Here is a 20,140-nt window from a genome sequence, read left to right on the forward strand (position 1 = left end):
CCTTCTACCTTAACACATTCAGTTGTTTGAGCACCTTGTCCCCAGAAGTAGATGACAACTTCCCAGCTTTAAATATTTCATTGCAGCGGAGATCACAATTGAGCTTGGGGTAGTATTCTGGAAGAACAATCCAAATCTTCCCCTGGGAACTGGCAGAAAGATCTAGGAGTCTGACAGATCAAGGCGCAAAGGCCAGATGGTGCCTGCCAAATCCTGGGAGGCTCTGGTGTCACACAGAGGAGGGGAAGGAGTAGTCACGGCAGTCTCATCAGTTGCTAAGGTACCGGGGCACCTTAGAGGATAGTCCTCACCAGTTCCTGCCTCTCAGAGTACCAATGTCCTGTGGATCAGTGGTGCTACTGGATGTGGGGTCAGACAGAGGTCAGGTAGTCCCTAAGGAGACTGCCTTCTTTGGAGGAGACTTCCTGGCAGAGGAGGAGATCTAGGTCTCCTCAATTCCTTACACTAAAGATATCACAGATGCAGGACCACCACAGGGCCAGACACAACAAGGGGTAGAGTACCCCTAAGGAGGAGATCCTGGGTAAAACTTTAACAGGGCTCTCCAAGATGACAAGGTTCCAAAGATGTCATATGAAAATAAGGCTCCCCATGAGGAGGAACCATAGCTGACTGGTACGGAACACTCTTTTCATAGACCTGGATATCATACCATCCTGAACTCAGATCTCATGGGAGCTGAGAGCCCCCAAGACCAAAGGGTGGCACAGGCTTGCCTCAGAACCACAACACCAAGGAGTCATCCACACATGGCCAGAGGAAGAGCATTTTGGAGAGAGCCTCTCCGGAAACGATCCCACTGGGAGAAGAAGCTGGGGCTTGGCACTGAGAATGGTGACATCCCTCGCACCAGAGCTGTGAGGGTGTGTATTTCTGTTGGAGTGGCCAGATGAATCAGAAGGATGCTCTGAAGCAGAGGATCAATCCAATCGACCCAGATCTAAGAGGCCCTTCCTTGTGGGAAACTCTTATGATCTGAGCAGGCCAATTACATCGGGGTAGAGGTCTAGATCTAACTGCAGGATGCTTTCTGGAGCACTCCTCCTTTTTGCCATGAGGGTTACTGAACTGCATGAAGCTCTCCCTCCAGCCCTGTCCAAGGAACCTGGAGCCTTAGCTGGGGGAACCAATCTGAGCAGTTCCTTGTGGGGCATCTTTTAATTTTGGACATTCCCTTTCTGCGTGTGTTTTCTCTTGGCTTCCACTCTAAGGGAGGTTTCAAAGGCACATTACACAGCCCTAGACACTCCTCCACAGAAGGTCTCCTAGAATACTGCGCCTCCAAAGCCTATGGCAGCAAGAAGTTCTGCTGTTTTCTTTTTGGGCCCTTTTAGAAGGGGCCCTTACAAGCCATCACAGCATTTCCCCCAGGCATGAAAGGCACTTTTCGTGCTTTTATGGAGTAGGAAACATAGGACAAGAGGAGCATTATTTAAAGCCAGTCTTTTTGGTAGCGTTCTCTCTCTTGGGCAAACCCTGACAAAACAAGAAATTAGAAAGGAGAAGTGTGCATTCCTAAAACTAATTAGAAAAGTACATTAAAGCTATGTACAAATGCTGTGTGTCTTACATGACTGAAGGGAGAGGTTGGTCCTGTGACACTGTTTGGAAGGCAGAGGGACGGTTACCAGATGCAGGGTATTTGTGCTCTATGGAACTTAAGGCTAAGAGAAGAGTGTGCCCCTGACTTTCAACTACTGATCAAAATGGTTCTGTGACCATTGAGCAGACTCATGACTCCTGCAATGGTGCTCTGGAGACATCACCACGGAACATATGGATACAGCACATTTACTTTCTGTGTTAGAATACAGAAAAAACGTAAAGAAGTGACTAACGTGTATATTGATTCCCAGAGCACTGAACACTTCCCCTTTCTCCCAAGGCTGACTGGAAGCATTAAGCTGCTGCAAGTTACTGTGATGTATATTTTGTTCATCCCAGGATGCACGTATCAATCATTCTACAAGACAAAGCAAAGATACTGGACAGCATCACTCCAAGTAGAAGAATCTAACTTTATAGTGATAAAGAATTCCTGAAAGCTACATTGATATGACACAGCCGATTGGTGAGGATACTCTCTTCCAACCCATTTTCTTCTCTCCAAACGTTAAGGCATTCACACACCATAAAACCATCTTATGCCCTCCTCTGGGCTGCTGCTGGTGCCCTCTTTCAGAAGAGACACAGATACTGAAGTCCTCATCGGTCATGGTCATTCAACATTTCATGGCATTTTCTGCAAAAGTTAGGGTGCTAATCCCTGTGTCCTGGCAAGATTCCAACATAGATAATTACATTCTGCCTCCCTAAAATCCCCAAGAAGTTCTAATTGGCTATGGTATCCTTCACTTCCTGTCCTAAACAATTGTGCAATGATTTTGTGCACTGATAATTAAACAGTTACTGTGCTTCACCCCAGAAGCGGTGGCATATCAGCAGTAGAGCAAAACAATCCCTATCTGTAATAACTTGCATTATTTCTTAAGTGTATAAAGTGCTTTAAGGACCCTTCAAGGTGAAAGTGGTAACATTATACAGCACCTTTTACACCACAAAATGCTCACTCTTCCCAGTGCATAAGAGGCTAAGATGGAAGATCTTTATCACTTCAAATTCTACCCCACTTGTTTTCCAGCATATGACAGACACGTGTGCTCATTGAGGACTGACTGAATTGGAGTTAGAGGAGCCCATCTGGTTTTGAATGATCAGCTGACATAAAACAGCTACAGTAAAATGCAGAACCACCTGGAGCTTTGGGCAGCTTGCTTGCCAGATTTTCTTCCGGCTTCCTAAAAATGTCACTTCTGGCCCAAGACTCAGCAAGAGAAGTTTCAGCCCAAAGGATTTCTTTTTAACAGAAAGTTACAAAGGGGTCAACCATAAGGCTGAGAATCAGAAATGGGCCAAAGCTACACAGTTTGGTTCTGGATCAGATGATCTTCTTAGTTCAGACCTAGGGTTCAAACGGAAGCCAGCTTTCAAACACCTTAACTATGAGTCTATGGGACTCCAAAGCCTCAGAGGCATCTCCGGAGAGATTCAGGGGAGGGGGCAGAGCATGCAGCCTCCCCTCTCTCAGGTTCCATCTACTCCATGAGCAAGCAATGGGCTTCTGTTCAAAATCATTACAGGGCAGGCACATCTGGCCACAACCCTCTGCATGAAAATTCCAGCCACCCAAACCTTTTGCTAACCTGTGGTTTACCTGATCACCAGGAAGCACCGCTTCCTGCCCAGCAGAGAGAGAGCCCTGATCCAACTTCATCCATCAGACTTACCTTCCCAAACTGCTCAAAATACTGTTTCACATCCTCCACGGTAGTGTTCACAGAGAGACCCCCCACAAATATCTTCTTCGTCCGCGTTACCATCTGGGAAAGGGGAGGACAGGGATTCATGGGAGAAACAGAGTTAGCAGAGAACAAGATCTGTCTCTAAAACCTCCTCTTTTATAAGCTGAAGAACATGCTGCATTCCACTGGGAGATTGCCGGCAGCAAAGGAGCAGAGAGTCCCCCAACGAAACACTGTATCTAATGGAGGACGTTTCAGGCCTCAGAAATGTCATACTGTGAAACTCCATCACAGTGCAATCTCAGACCTGCTCAAACATGCACCATATTGCTGTAGGGTGACCAGATGTCCCGATTTTATAGGGACAGTCCCGATTTTTTGGTCTTTTTCTTATATAGGCTCCTATTACCCCCCACCTCCATCCCGATTTTTCACATTTGCGGTCTAGTCACCCTATATTGCTGTCTCCTTCCCTCCCGAACCCCCAGCATGCACAAGCTCACCACCTGCCTGTGGGACTTGCCAGGGCACTGCCACTAATCTCTCATCTAACCCCCTGGGGACGGGTACAGCATGTTAAAGTCTTTCCCCCACTAATCGTTCAGTCACCCACTTTCACAAACCTCCTCGCAGACACACAGAGTGCTGCCATCTCCTTCCCCACCCTCCCGTCACTCACACAGGGCACTGCTGTCACCCGGCCAATCCCCAGCTCACCCTCCCTCCCTGCAGTGAAATGGGAAAGCAGAGCATGGCTGTGATGTGAGGTGGAGATCTCCATGGCCCACGGGTCTGCAAATTGTGCAGTGTCCAGTCCTACAGGGAACAAGCGCCGCTCCACTCCCGCGCCACCAGGTTTAAGGAGCCAGAGGAAACTCCCAGTTAAGCCTTCTTGTGCATTTGGGAGGAGGCAAAGGAAGAAACCCTGCCCTTTCTCTTCCCCCAGCCACAGGAGACTGAGGAGGAATAACCGAGGGGGGCGATGGCTGCTAGGATGATGCACACTGGTGTCCTTTGAACTGACGCTCCAGCTGCATCCTCCCCTCAGCCCCTTGGCCACACCCCTGCTCTAGCAGGAACACATGGTCCTAATAACCCCAAGGAGCACAGGGCTAATCCGCAGCAATTCCATGGCTTGGAGAGCAGCCTGTTCTAACACTAAAGCACCTTCTGTCACCAAACTGCTTAATGGAATTAACCCAATTCCTACCATGTGCTTCCTGGCTCCTACTCAGGATACCTGCTCACTAATTGTTCTCAGCTCCTGATCCCCTATGCTTTCCTCCCCACATCAGTCTCTTCTTCCACTCTGCAATTCTCTCCTCTCCTCAGCAACCCTTTCTCCCGCTGCAGTACTTGGGGTGAGATTGTAGGCTCTCGTCCCCCAGCCCAATTAAGTGAGACCCCCAAATCTGTATTGCACTTTGAAGGCAAGTTGCCAATTTGCTCTTCACTCTGCAGTTAAAAGTTTCCCATTGAGCATCTGGTAGAACCCCCACAGCTGCTCGCTTCCACCAAGCGCCCACCTTCCTGGTGCACGTCAAGCCCAACGTCCTTCTCTCTCTGGCCTTACTAGTGCTGGTGTGCACCTTGCCATTCCACAAAATGAAGTTCTTTCTCCCACACCTCTCCCCAAGTCATCCTACACGTCTCCTGCCACGGATTGGAACGACTTCATGTTTCTTGCAGGCCCTCAGGTTCCAGTACAGGCTACCAACCAAAGAGCAGAAGGTGCTACGTTCTTGAGCAGAGTTCTGCATTTCATCAGCTCCACTCACGAAGCATGCTCTAACCACAGTGAAGTGGAGCTTGGGCTGTTCCAACCCCACACTGGCAATCACAAGAGCATCACAAAGCTCCATAGTGAGCTAGATCAGGCACAACGGAATGCAAGTCTAGAGGTGGAGCACCAAAGGTCATCATTAAAGTAGGAACTAAGCCTGAGTATCAAGCATCAAAGCCTTAAGGACCAGTGCTGGCAGGTGCACCAAGATGCCTTTCCAGCATCCTCTGGACAAAAGCACAAAGAGGATTTAAGTTTATTGAGTTGCACCTTTTCAATTTGTAAAAGCTGCACATGCTACCTACCTTGGGCTGTGCTCGGCGGGGGAATGCTACTTTTGGGTCGATCTGAAAGAGACATGGGAGAGAGAAAGCAGGTGAACACACTTTAATTGCCTACATTTCATTTATTAATATAAGCTCTCCACAAACTTTGCCCAACTGATAGCTTGCCAGACCCAAGAAAGACACCTAATGAGCATAAAGTAGACTGCAGACAATTTTATCTTCTGATAGAAGTGTGATCCCTGGAGACTACAGTTCCCAGCATGCAATGTTCCATCTGAATGTGAGCAGCAGCAGTTCAGCACAAGATGGAACACCACAGGCTGGGATTAGCAGTCTCTGTTAGCCAGTCCTCTGCATTCACACTCTACCTTGGCCACCCTGCACCAGCAATGTCATATTAAAGTGCTCTTTATTCTCCCCTTCACTCTGGCTAAGTGTGCAGAGCTCACCTGGTTAATAGTGGATCAGGAAACAGTCAGCACATAAAAAGCTAAGAACTTCATCCCCAAAAGCATGGATTCACATGAGAAGGGAAGATGTGAATTAAACAGAAGAGTCCCAAGGACAGAAAGTTGCAATACGGACTGATACAGACTCTTGTCATCAAATCACACAGTATAGTACTGCCCCTTCTGCAGGTTATGTGCTTTACAATAAAAACAATCAGTTCCAATCATCCCACTGTGCTAGATGCGCCTATTTGTTTGGTTTATTAATAAACCTGCTGTCCACTGGAGTGCCTGTATCTCAGCACCAATATCCAGGTGGTGCACATTCTGCTGAGGTCAGCAATGGATGAACACATGGCTGCACTATTATTAACACCACCACAACTTAAACTAGGAAAATACTAATGCACTGAAAACCAAACACCCACTATAATATACACACACACACACACACACACACACACACACACACACAGAGCAACTCTTGTGATGTCACCTTTACATTAGAAATGATCCAAATCTACAAATCAGCTTAGAGAGCCCTGTGCTAAAGGAGGGTCTTTCAGCCCACAGTTGGAAAGGCTGTAGCTGGGAGAGGAGCTGAGAAGTTTGTCCCATTAGCCCAGCAGCTCAAACAGCCCGCAAGGAAACGGCAGCTCTCCAGCTCCTCTCACTGCTATTGTTCTACTTTCCAGCCTGGCTTTTCTCCCTTCGTTCATCCTTTCATTTGTCATACAGAACCCAAAGCTCAGTACCTCTTCAGATCACTCCCCTCTGCCTTCCCACCTCCATCCTGATTCATAACCGAGAACATAAATAAACTCAGCGTGTAAGTAAACAGAGGCAAAAGCGAAGAACATAAATAAACCTCCCCTTATGACTGCCAAACACAGAGAGCAACATACCCTCTTGGTGCCTCATAGGGACATCTGAGCACCTTTCCCTTCTCCTCCCCCTTCCTCCCCCTCCAACCCTCTGGCTTCCTGGCTAGTGCAGAAATCCTCAGTGAATTCGGAGGACAGCAGGAGACCAAGAGGCTGATGGCAGATAATAAGCAAAAACAATAATCTACTGTCTTTTAGTTCTCAGCCAGTGTCATTCAGCTCCTGCCAAGAAGATGCTTTCATACACAGCAAAGTTAAGCCGAGGCCTCATTTTTTCATTACCCTGAGCGTGATAAACTGGGTAGAGATAACATATCCACCTGGCTAGAGGGGGCAGGCAGTAATTTCACAAATTCTTCTGCACAACTAGCTATTGTTGCTGGTAAACCGAGGCCTGACCAACCAACTGCAGACACGCAACTGAAGGTGCACAGAAGAGAGAGCGTTCAATACAAGACTCAAGGTACTAAAAGGGGACTATTCCTCAAGTGCAGGAATTTTCACAATTAAAGGAGAAGCGGTGGTAATCTCTTCCTGTATCCCTGGTATTAAAGCCAATAATCTGGTAGAGTTTTACTTCAGTGTCAGTTATGGATGTGATAAAGATTTGTACACAAGGAATTCAGAGTTCCTCAGATAATGTCCTAAAAAATGTAACTAGTATCAGATAGTGGTTAGGGGTGTTATTTAAGTACTTGTCATTTCATTTCAAGTTACTAACCTTTAGGGACAAATTGTGCCCATGGTTATATCCATGGAATCCCACTGACCTCACAAGTGTAAACGAGGGCACAACTGGGCCCTTCATTACCACTTTTCAGGCCACATAACACTGTTTAATTCCCATGGAAGCTCATATAACTACATTTAACTTGCTGACATCATTATCCATTAGCTGGGATCTGAAGTGATTCAAAAAAGCACACTTGTCTTCTCTCTAGTGCCAGTTTTGTTACATTTGGTAATAGTGAATCTGAAAATGCCTATAGCACCCCTTTCACACACACAAATAAAAACAGCAAAAGCAAGAAAACCTCAAACACATCACTGTTTCTAGGGCACATACAGAAACTGAAGGCAGCAGCCTGCTGCAGCTTTACAAAGGCACGCAAATCTTTTACCTTGAGACGGCAAAGCCAACTCTCATATCAAGCATTTCCATAAATAACCCCTGTAGACTGCTATCTAGCTTACAAACAAAGAGAAGTCTGAAAGGCACAAGGTTTCCTCCAGAGAATCAGGCCAACAACATTAATTACAATAGGAAGAATCAGAAAACAATGAAGCAACAAGTTGGGCAGACATTATCTACCAAGTGCTGTTTACCAGGAGACACCAAGCAGGGTGTAGTTTCAGGACACTGGGCCTTTTCCCACAAAGTTTTATAAAAGCCTAAGTTAGGATTCAGATGAGTTGGTGACATTTAGTCCATGACTAACAGCAGAGACTTTCAACTAAAGGGGGGGGGGGGGGGGAGGACAAAAACAAAAAACCCCACACATCTAAGGCTCCACACAGGGCTACAAAATCAGCATGTTTTAGGGGAATTGAGAGCCACTGAACTGCACATATAGATCAGTCTTAGATCCTAATCCAGCAATTACCAGGCAACATACCCCAAAACATTCAGCCCAGATTTAAACTTTAAAAATAATAATAATAATAATAATAATAATAATAATTAAAAAAAAATCAAAGAAAAACAAAAATCAAAGTTCCTGACAAAGAAAGGACTCTAGAGAAACTGCCACCATTCTTCTTGCTTCCTCAACATACAATCAGCAAGCCAGATGCATCAGAGAATTTCAATGGCTGGCCAGCCCCACATGTTCTTTACACCACAAGTCCCTTCTCTTCTCCTTTAGCACACTTACCCATTCCCCATCCCCTCCCCTTCCTGGGCCCAGCCAGAGGATTGCAGAATTGCTTTAAGACCAGAAGCAGCATTGGTTTAGACAGGTAAGAATGGAGACCATAGATTGCATCTCACTTCTGTCCCAGAAATACTCTTGGGATTGCTGCCACCATCAACATCCATCACTCACCTTTTCAAGAGTGAGCTAGGCCAGTCCCACAGATTCACCATCAGACCCCACATTTACATGGACTATAAAATAAAACAAGCCTGCCCCCACCCCAAAACTTTTCATCATAATTCTCCCCGCAAAGCAAAACTAACTTTGCACCACTCTCACGAGAGGACAACGAGGTTTTTAAGACTCCTGGCAATCTGCACGCTGCAAAGGCGGCTGGAATAGGTTTAACCAGGAGCTCCCATGGGGAGGAAGGTCCTGTATACATCAAAGGGAACGATCCATGCAGTTAAACAGGAACAGACATAAATCTCACCGCAGCTCATGCTGTAAGCCTCAAGAAAGGGGTCTCTCTCTCCCGCTCTCTCTATTCAACTCAGATAAAGAATTTGATGCCTGAACTGCCTCACTAGACTTCAAGTTACACATGTGGACTTTTCATTAGTTCATGGCTGGAACGGGAACTTCTTTTTTTCCTCCATGTGCCCCCACCACTTGTATCCCCACCCCTGGAGCAGTATTAAGAAAGAGGAATTTGACAGCACAAAAGTCACTAAAACTACTCAGACAAAAGATCTCTAACACCCAGTCCCAAAACACAGATCCTACATATCTCCCTGATGCCAAGGGCTTGCAATGCAGGAACTGACAGTCTATGTTAAGAGACCCGATGACTCTACAAAAAACTATCTAAAAGTTCACAAAGTGGCTAGAACAGCCTGTAATTGAAAGAACTGATGCACCACCCTGGGGGATGGAGGCACCACTGATATCTCAAAAAGCAGACGATGGCCCACAAAGGCACCTTCTAAGCACACTAGGAGACAATAAACTTCAGGAATTCATGGCCATTGCAAATTTGTATCCTGGGGAAGCCATAAGAGAGCATGAGGCAACAACTCCTCAACACAAAGGGATATGGGTCTATAACAGGGGTTCTCAAACTGGGGGTCATGACCCCTCAAGGAGTTGCAAGGTTTTTACATGGTAGGTTGCAAGCTGTCAGCCTCCACCCCAAAACCCTGCTTCACCTACAGCATTTATAATAGTATTAAATATTTTTTAAAAATGCATTTTTGATTTATAAAGGGGGTCGCACTCAGGAGTCACCAATACAAAAGTTTGAGAACCACTGGTCTATAGCATCACCAGAGAGAACAGGCCTAGCTCTTTGTAAGGGTCAACCGCCCATCCTGGAGGGGTTACACCTATGGCAAAATAGAAGGTGGCTGGTGCACGCAAGAGACAAGAAAAGCCTACCAAAGGCTGTGGGGTGCTGTATTTCCATAAGGGACTAAGAGAGGGCATCACGTGAGAGTGTGAAGCTCTGTATGTCCTCTCCACTTAGGGGGCAGTTGCCCCCATAAACACTGTTAGTTTCACATGGACACACTTTTTCTTGTGCAGTCCTGAATGTATTCAGTCTTTTCAACTCACAAAGTGCCACAATCAGTTTCTCAAAAGGGATCTTGCAATCAGTAGGCAGAATGGAAAAATCATAACCTGAGATTCATAATCAATACTCCAACATTCACAAACCAATCCATACTTGGTCATCCATAGCTCAGAAGAGCAGCCAGTTAACAAACCATCACCAGGATGCAGAAGGGTGGGATAATTCTTTATCAGTAATCAATAGTTTATAACCCCTCATTGGGAATCAAACACCACAATCAATCAGTGCTCTCAGCACTGAGGCTCAGTTGACAAATGAACCCCCTTAGATGGGAGAAGAAACCTCACCGTCTTGGAGTCCAGTTCATGTCTGGATTGGGCCAGAACCTTGTCCACACCGGCCTGGTCCATGAATGTGACAAACCCGAACCCCCTGAACCCCGAATCCCAGGCGGGAGATGGGGGGGAAGAAGGGGAAAAAAAAGAGAGAAAGTTGGTTAAAGTCGGGCCCGGCTCTGGCGAGGAGCAAAGGAGGAGCAGGGGCCGGTCTTCTCACCTGGATCTCTTTGTCAGCGGGTCCCGCATCACCAGACACTCCTTCACCTCCCCGAACTGGCTGAAGTATTCCCGCAAGCCCTCTGCAACCAGAACACAAGGCCATGGGCCCCTGCCCAGCGCCGGCCCCCGGGGCTCCCTCCCCACCTTGCCGCCCGGCCCACGGAGAAAGCACCCCAGATCCGGAGCCGACCCCTGGTGGCGAACAGCGACGCGCCCACACACACACACACACGAGTTCGGGGGCGGCCGCGGCTGTCCGCCCCCCCGGGAAGAAGCATCGAGGGAGCCCTACAGAGCGAGGTCCCCCCGGGAATAACAGCCTCGGGCCGAGCCGGGCAGAGCCCCGACCCCGCTCCGCCCGGGGAGTTGGGAAAGTTTGGATGGCAGGTGCCCGGTCCGGAGTTCGGCCGGGGCCCGCGGGGAGCGGCCCCTGCCCGGCGGGCCTCACCTTGTGTGGTTTGCCAGCTCAGTCCCCCGATGAACATTTTGCTGTGGGAGACACAAAAAGAGCCGTGAATGGAGCGGGGTGGGCCGGGGGTCCGGGCCAGGCTAGCCGGCGGCGAGAGGGGAGCAGCGCGGGGGCAGCAGGCAGGGCGGGCTGCCCGGTTCCAGCGGGTGATCGGACCCAGCGCGCCGCGGATGCGGGACGAGCTGCCCAGGCTCGGGAGCGGGCACGGGGGAGGACCCAGCGCGCCCCCCCGGCGGGGGGGGGGGCGGTGCGGGCTGCCCGGTCCCGGGGTCAGCGCGTGGCCTTATGCTCGGCTCAGGGAAGGGGGGCTCGGGTCCGGACTCCGGCGGCAGCCGGCGGCGGCAGGGTGAGCTCGCAGGCATCGGCCATGTTGGCAGCGGCCGCCGCCACCGCCGCCAAGCCTGTCCGGGCCACGAGCTCGTGGGGAGCGGGGGGCTGGCTGGAGCCGGGGGTGGTGGGAGAGGCGCGCTGCCGGCCCCGGCTCCCGCCCCCCGCCGCGCCGGGCGGAGCGGTACCAGGGATCGTGCGGGGAGTCCGGGGAGGCGAGGCCGGGCTGGCTGGCTTCTGTCTCCATTCGGACCTCTTCTCCCTGCGAGGAACAGAGCCGCACTCCCGGGGCAGATGAGCGCTGGAAAAGGGGCCGGACGGACAGGCCATGCTGCCCCCTCCCCCGACCCCTCTCAGCCAGGCGGGGAGGGAGGGAGGAGGGCCCGGCGGGGACAACCTGCCCGGCTCCTCCCACCCCCGGCGGGCGGGCAGCCGGCGTGCGCATAAAACCCGGCCGGCTGCTGCCTGCCTGGCCGCCTGCACCGGGGGGACGGTAACGAGCGGGGCTCGGGGAGAGCTGCGCCTAGGCCAGGCAAGTATAGCGGAGTCGACCCGTCTGCAGCTGGTACAGGACCCCATGTGCGCTCCCCACCTGGCCCCCTTCTCCAGCCCGGGGGGAGGGAGCCAGCCTGTAGCCGGCGCACGGAGGATTCTCACCTGGCTCGCCATGGAGGGGCTCCTGCAGCGTGGTGCGTGCGGCTAGAGACAAAGGGGGCCTGGAGCTGGCCCTGGGGAAGCTTGTGCTGAATCGCTCCTGGCTCTGGCGTGCTACCGTGCGGGTCTCCGCTGCTCTGGGGGACCCGGCAGCGCGTCCTAGAGCGGGGGAGCGGAGCTATTTCTGCCAAGAAAGCCGCGTAACAAGATCCAAAGCGCTGGCTGCAGTTGGGGTTGTTCAAACGTGGGGGCTTAAAACGGGGCTGGAGCGGCCTAACGTTAGGCACTCACGTTTGAAAACATGGCACCGGGCGGCACAAAAGGAAACCGGGCTGTGAAAGCCCCCGAGAGGCTTCTGTGGAGAGCCCTGCAGCTGGAGCCTGGCTGGCTCAGATCTGTGTGTGGGTTCAGCCTAAAACTTGCCTTTGCGCTTCTTTCACTTACCCTGAACGGAGGCCAAATGCCCCAGTGAGCCTGAGTGTGGCAGGAATGTGAGCCATACTCTTCTCCAGTGCTGCCTTGCACACCTGGGACATCACCTCCAGCCTGATCCAGCAGGGCACAGAGGAGAAGCTTGGTCTGAGAAGGTTAAATCAAACTGACAACAATAAGAGAGATCCCAGACCTGAAGAAGAGCCCTCTGTAAGCTCAGAAGTTGATCCAATAAAAGATATTCCCTCACCTACCTTGTCTCTTTAATATCATGGGGCCAACACACTGCATACAGTAACACATGACACAAACAAAGCCTGAAGCAGGACCTGCATGTTGTGGCATGTACCTTATTTAAACAAGACTGCTGACCCCCTCCCCCAACACACACACACCCCCCTTCCTTGCTGCTGATGCTTCTGTGGGACTCTTGTATATCCACAGTATCCCACAAGTGTTCACTAAACCAGGGGTTCTCAATGTTTTATTTTCTGAGCCCCCCCACTCCCCTAAGATGCAATTAAAAACTCCATGGCCCACCTCTGCCACAACAACTATTTTTCTGCATATAAAAGCCAGGGCAAGCATTAAGGGGGAGCAAGCAGGGCAATTGCCCAGGGCCCTACACGATGGGGGGGCCTGCAAAGCTAATTTGTTTAGACTTTGGCTTCAGCCTCAGGTGTGGAGGCTCAGGGCCCTGGGCTGCAGTGCCATGTGGTGGGGATTTGGCTTTCTACCCTGGGCCCCAGCAACTGTAATACTGGCCTGGCTTGGTGGACCCTCTGAAACCTGCTTGTAGCCCCTCCCCTGCCCCCCCCCCCCGGGGACACAGGACCCCTGATTGAGAACCTCTGCACTAAATGATACCTTACATTTACTCCTCACAATCCATGGGCAGCATTATCCCCATTTTACAGATAAGGGAATGAGGCACAGATGTGAAGTGACTTTACCAAGGCCACACAGTCAGTCTCGGGCAGAGCTGGAGCATGAACCCTGGAAGTCCTCACGGAGGTCTTTGCACAGTCCCTTGACCACAGTGTCTCCTTAGTACGATTGAGTAGAGAGCTACCCCCCTTTCAATCACCAGAATGGAGACAGACTAGTGTAACTTTTTCCCCCTCAACATATTTTCTCTATCTAGATTCATGTTCTTGTGCCCAGCACTGTAGTACTTGTATCCTGGTACTTTACTCAACTGTTATCACTATCCAACCAGACTCTGAGTGATCACCTCCCTTTAAAATAGAGACAGCACCTTTACCAGCTCCTGTCATTACCAAGGGACTGTGATTACAGCAGAATAATATTTTTTATGAGGTACTGTGGGCCAGGACTACAACAGCAGGGGTATGTACTACAATGGATTGTCAGTTCAACTTCTATTGATGGCAGTGAGCGTTGTATAAAAACTGAGGGTAGAATACAACCATAGTTTCCTTTTGCAGCTGCCTTTCTCAGAGGCACTGGAGCCTTGTTTCAGCTGCTGTATAGTGGCCCAAATCACGGTGCAATTTTACATTGGCATGGATTAATAAACTGATCAGACCATAGGCCACCAGCCTGACACTTATGCCATGTTCCAAATCTTCCTCACCAACAAACTAGTCTGTCCTGCATGTGTCCATGTACAGATACTTTGGGAAGCTGAGTGAGTGCACCCTCTAGTTCAACCCCAAACTGTGCTAATAGGGGAGGAAGGGATAGCTCAGTGGTTTGAGCATTGGCCTGCTAAACCCAGGGTTGTGAGTTCAATTCAATTCTTGAGGGGGCCATTTAGGGATTGGGGCAAAAATCTGGGGATTGGTCCCCCTTTGAGCAGGGGGTTGGACTAGATGACCTCCTGAGGTCCCTTCCAACCCTGATATTCTATAATTCTAAGTGCTAGTGTCAAAATTTAGTTGGGAGTAATTGAACTGCTAGATTATCTACCATGGACCTACAGTCAAAGAACACTTCTTACCTCTTCACAACTACAACTGTGCATGTCACTTGGCACATTCACTCAGATTAATGGAATGTCACAACATAACAGACATTGGGCCAAAATGCCCAATATATCTGCTACCCCCTGCTCAAAGCAGGACCAATCCCCAGACAGATTTTTGCCCCAGATCCCTTAATGGCCCCCTCAAGAATTGAACTCAGAACCCTGGGTTTAGCAGGCCAATGCACAAACCACTGAGCTATCCCTGTCCCCCACCCCAATATACAGATTATTTATTATACTCATTCCTCTCTCCAATTTATCCAGCATGGGCTTCCCTTTTATTTTCTGATTCCCCATCATGCCATGCTGCCTGGTTAGGAATGGTAAGATAGATATCAAGAAACTCCCATTCATTCTTGACCTTTTATCAGTTTTATTTCCCAGGCTCCCATTCCCTGCAGTAATCTCAATACTGTACCTCAGCTCCAACCAGAATAGACAAGCACTTTTTTTTCACACTGTAAGATTGCTGGGGCAGGTGCTATTTCTTACTGCATGTTTGTACAGCACCTTACACAATATGGTTCAGATCCTGAGTGGGGCCTGTGGGTACAACCACAATACAAATACGAAAGTGTAACTGCTAATATTGCTGCTAGGCCTGGTACAGGTTGCTGCAGAGTGACCAGGCCTATCCATTACCCTTGGATATTTTTCAATGCCCATCCTCTTAAATCTGGTGACATGTCCGCAACATTTGCAGAATTGGGGCAAAAATCTCAGCAGAAGTTGCCAGCAGTTTCTTTGGCTATACATTGGCCCTTATAATTATGTACAGTAATGTTAAAAAGCAAAGACTTTGTAACCATTTTCTTGGGAAATCAGTTACATAGTATGAGCTCAAGCTGCTAAGTATCCTCAACTCCCATGGGTGTCAATGGGAGATGAGTATGCACACTACCTCACAGGATGAGCTGCTTCTATACAATAACACAATAATTCCATACTGTGTTCCACACACACAAATAGCAAAATCTACTGGTTTGTCATCAATGTATGTCTGCAATTTACCATTCTTTCCATCCATTATAATCTTTGTATTTAAGAGATAGCTTGATAAAGGATGCCACACTGGAAGACCCAGAGAGGATAAAATATTACACTGTGTTGTTGTTGTGTTACTCATGTTTTACTCCCTCTTCCCCATCAAAATAATGTTGGAGAAGGGAAAGAGGGCATTTGATTAATGTGGGTTAATGTCTGTGGGCCTCAGAGAAGAAGTGAGTGTTTAGGAGAACATAATGGCCATAATGGGTTTGACCAATGGTCCATCTAGCCCAGTATCCTGTCTTCTGACAGTGGCCAATGCCAGGTGCTTCAGAGGAAATGACTAGAACAGGCAATCATCAAGTGATCCATTCCCTTTGATCTACTCCCAACTTCTGGCAAGGGCTAGGGACACCCAGAGTAGGGGGTTGCATTCCTACCCATCTTGGCTAACAGCCATTTATGGACCTTTCCTCTATGAACTCTGAAGCAGAGGCAGATAGATATTCGAGTTATTCACAAAGGGAGGCAGGAGCCAAAAAATGAAGGATGAGGGAGGAATAGAGTAGCAGAGACATTTTTCCTCCTCCATCATTGCAGGAGGCTGAGAGAGACAGCGTTTTGGAGATCCATCTCTTCACAGGAGGTGGGAGGCTTTAGCAGAGGGATAAAGAGAAGAGCCTTGCTTTAAATTTAATTTGGCCAGTTAATAAAAAAGCTTGAATGAGAATCCAAATAATGTTTTAATATTTGTTTTAAGATAGTGAACATGTAAACCTGGAAAATATTAACTGCGGCTTTTTAGCCAGCCTGGGGGCAATGCCAGTCTGCTGACAGTGGCTTCCAGTTATGCTCACGCCTGCTTTGGAAATTATGCTTGCTCTCCGGAGAGAATGATGGTAAACACTCCCTGCTGGCCAGTATATGAGGCTTACTGGTGTCTGCTTCAAAGGAAACTGCCTGGCCATTCTCCTACATGGTGGAAACTGACTTGAGGCAAGTGGTTTAGGTATGTAAAGGCAAGATTAATTAACTAGAATGAAGGGCTGAAAAGGAGCCCTAGGCTCTTAAACACTACAGTTATGGGGGCCATATAAGCACCTAGATAAATAGAATTTGGACCTGGTTCATGTTTGGGCATCAATAACAGTAAAACAGAACAGCTGAAAAAGCTTAAAACTTTACTCTGTTGCAACACAACCCATTAAATAGGGTTAGAGTATTATAAAATAGGTTGTATGCTGCAGAGCATTTGAGGAAAGAGGAATAGAATACACAAATGGAATAGGGATTTGGATGGAAGACTGAAAGAATGGGAGAGGAGAAATGCAATGATGAATAAGAAAGAATGGGACAAAGAAGGGATATGAAAGTTTAAAGGGGCCATGACAAGTAAGTAAAGTGCAGATGAAAGAATCATGGCAACAGGAAAAGGGGTACAAAGGGGGAGAATACACCAAATGATGCAAGAAAGCAAGAGTGAACAGGACTGGGGCCCTGGCACCACAAGGAAACAAGGTCTGATGTGGGAGGGAAAGCAAGAGCTTTACGATTTGGGTACCAAAAAGGGGAGTTTGTACTGAGCAGGGTAGTAGAGAGTAGTGAGTTCAAGGTAAGAGAACAAAGAGGAAGGGAATTCTGAAGGACACAAAGGAAGTTTTGTGTAAGGGGAGTGCAGTGCGCCAGCTGCTGTCCTGGAGGTGAAATGGAAGATGGACAGAGAATAGTTCAGAAAAACCTTTCCATCATTCTCACAGACTCATGTAATTATTATCTGGCACCCAGTCTATATGACGAAAAACTATTCAAGTGTATCTCAGACTGATACATTATGTAAATGGAGGAAACAGTAAATATAAAGCCTAGGCTAACTGATTTGTTTCACACACCTGAGTATTTACAGGTCTGAGGAATGGTCAGTTGCTACCAAGTTGTTATTGTGCTTTAACATCTGCTATAGACCCATACTGGCTTTGTTCTTCTCCCTTTTCCAAAATGCAGTGTGCACAGGATTCTCTTTTCCATAGATAAGGATAGAGATACTTATCTTCGAGCTAAGAACATTTTTCTGCACTGACACCATATTCTCCACTTCCCATTACACCAGATTTTTAGTAAAACAAGATAAACACTAAAATGTTTACAGTAAGAGCAAATTAAAACAATTAAAACAGGTCTCTGCTCCTCCTCTCAAAAAGCTACCTGAACTCATCCTCACGGCCTGTACTCTATCCCCTCTAAGTGCCATTGGCACAGACCTTTATCATAGTTGATGGTTCTTGTACTACCTTTATTCCTAGCTGGCTATCCCCAGTAACTCTCACCCAGTCCCTCAGCCCAGCACCCAGTATAGGGGGGAACATCTTCCAGTCCTTCTCCCCGTCACCAGACTGTTCAGTGCCCTTGGGTAGGGGCACTGCTTCCTATCTCTCTTCCCCCCTCATTCACTAGGGAGATCAGAGCTGATGCTGGGGGGGTGAAATCAGAGCTATTTTCCCCCATTACAGGCCTCCCCTCCTCTACTTTGAAGCCTGATTAGCTGAATTTGGCAGTCAGTGAAAGGTTGCTGCCAATAAGCAGACCCCAGTTCCAGGATCAGCTTCAGAGTTCTAAAAAGTGACAATTTGAATACTACTTGTTACATCAGAGACTGACAGTTTCATTGCCCAATCCCTATGCTGGAGAGTCTCTCTCTCTCTCTCTCTCTCTCTCTCTCAGCCTCTGACACCTTCAGCTCATGCTACTTTGTAGCTCTTCTGCAATAGCCTGAGGGGCTTTTTAAAGCTGATGCCACCCTATCTCTCTACTGTTGCCTGCATCCAGCCAGGCATTACAGAATAGATAGTACAGGTGCCACAATGGGGGGAGGGAACCTCATTTTCATGTTCCTTGCTGATGCCCCTGCCATCACCACTCAAAGCAGTGGCACAGCTCACATTTTCACTCTGCACTGTTTTCTGTAGCTACGGGCCTACACCTTTTTAGGAGCACAAGTATGAGTAAGGATTTGAGTAAGACAGAAGGGGATTTGGGAGGAGTAGAGGAGTCAAAGTGAGGGCTTGGTTGGGGAGAAAGGGGAGTTTGGGGTGTGTAACAGAGATGGGAAGGCTAGAGAGAAGGACAGAAAGAAAAGGGGAAGAGAAACGCATCAGGGCAGGGAATAGTGAGAAGCTGGAGTTTGGGTCTGAGATACAAGAACCTATAGAACTGGAGATATGAATAGAGAAGGGGTGTGCAGAAAATGGTAAAAAGAGAATGCATGTGGTGAGGTGGGTAAACAGAGAGATTTGGAGACAGAAGGGGGATTCGTAATGTGCAATCAGACAGGAAGTTGGTTGCATTTGGGACATGGCTCTTATTCCTAATTAGTAGACTATACAATATGGGCTTGATTCTCTATTGCCCTGCGCCTTGTGCCACCACATTAGAATGGCAGCGTTTTACACTCACTTTGCACTGTTGTACATGACTATACCAAGTGAAGGGCAATGGAGAATTGGGCCCAAAGACCATAACTCTCCTGTACTTTGGATAGTCTCTGCATAGTGCTCAGCAGAAGCAGACACTCACAGGAACTGGGTCCCATTACAGGGCTTGGGAATAGCATGAATGTATCCCTCGCAGAGCAGTTCAGAGGGATCAGATTCATATGAGCTGTTCCCTACCCTCTCCCCAGCAGCACCGAGTGATCATGCACAGGGACAGACAAAACAAGAACAGTCATAATCCACTGTATAAATCCATGGTAGACCCACACCTTGAATACTCCGTGCAGTTCTGGTCACCCCATCTCAAAAACGATATATTAGAATTGGAAAAGGTGCAGAGAAGGGCAATGAAAATGATGAGGGATAAAGAACAGCTTCCATATGAAGAGAGATTAAAAAGACTGGAACTGTTCTGCTTAGAAAAGGGATGATTAAGGAGGAATATAACAGAGGCCTATAAAACCATGAATTGTATGGAGAAAGGGAATAGGGAAGTGTTATTTACCACTTCACATAACACAAGAACTAGGGGTCACCCAATGAAATTAATAGGCATCAGGTTTAAAACAAACATAAGTACTTCTTCAAACAATGCACAGCAACCTGTGGAACTCATTGCCAGGGGATGCTGTGATGGCCAAAAGAACAATTAGAGAAGTTCATGGAGGATAGGTCTATCAATGGCTATTAGCCAAGATGGTCAGGGATGCAACCCCATGCTCCAGGTGTCCCTAAATCTCCGACTGCCAAAAAGCTGGGACTGGACAACAGGGAATGGATCACTCGATAATTGCCCTGTTCGTTCATTCCCTCTGAAGCATCTGGCACCAAGCACTGTTGGAAAACAGGATTCTAGTTTAGATGGACCATTGGTCTGACCCAGCATGGCCATTCTTATGTTCTTACTTGCAGGACTAGAGTACATCTGGCGCAGCGCTCAAGCATACTCTGAGTGAGCAGAAGTTGTTTTTCTGTCCCTCTCCAAAGCATTCCCTCTCGCTCATGATATAGTCAATGCCCCACCTGTGTTCTAACACAATCTATGATTTAACACTTCCACTCACCTTCTAATCATCAATAA

The 20,140-nt window shown here is 48.2% G+C and overlaps 1 protein-coding gene across 4 annotated transcripts in view; it reads right to left on the bottom strand.

Moving 5' to 3' along the window:
* MSI1 (musashi RNA binding protein 1) overlaps positions 1 to 11,755 on the bottom strand; it is a 34,581-nt gene extending 22,826 nt beyond the window's left edge. For all 4 annotated transcript variants that reach the window (XM_065417758.1, XM_065417757.1, XM_065417756.1 and 1 more), the window contains exons 1-6: positions 11,697 to 11,755; positions 11,161 to 11,201; positions 10,711 to 10,792; positions 10,503 to 10,587; positions 5,412 to 5,453; positions 3,309 to 3,401 (exon numbers count right to left, since the gene is read on the bottom strand). In XM_065417758.1, coding sequence (XP_065273830.1) covers positions 3,309 to 3,401; positions 5,412 to 5,453; positions 10,503 to 10,587; positions 10,711 to 10,792; positions 11,161 to 11,201; positions 11,697 to 11,755 — 402 coding nt within the window. The remainder of the gene's footprint in view (positions 1 to 3,308; positions 3,402 to 5,411; positions 5,454 to 10,502; positions 10,588 to 10,710; positions 10,793 to 11,160; positions 11,202 to 11,696) is intronic.
* Between the last annotated feature and the right edge of the window lie 8,385 nt (positions 11,756 to 20,140).

Source organism: Emys orbicularis, chromosome 16 (genome assembly GCF_028017835.1).
Source record: "Emys orbicularis isolate rEmyOrb1 chromosome 16, rEmyOrb1.hap1, whole genome shotgun sequence".
Classification (NCBI taxonomy): Eukaryota; Metazoa; Chordata; order Testudines; family Emydidae; genus Emys; species Emys orbicularis.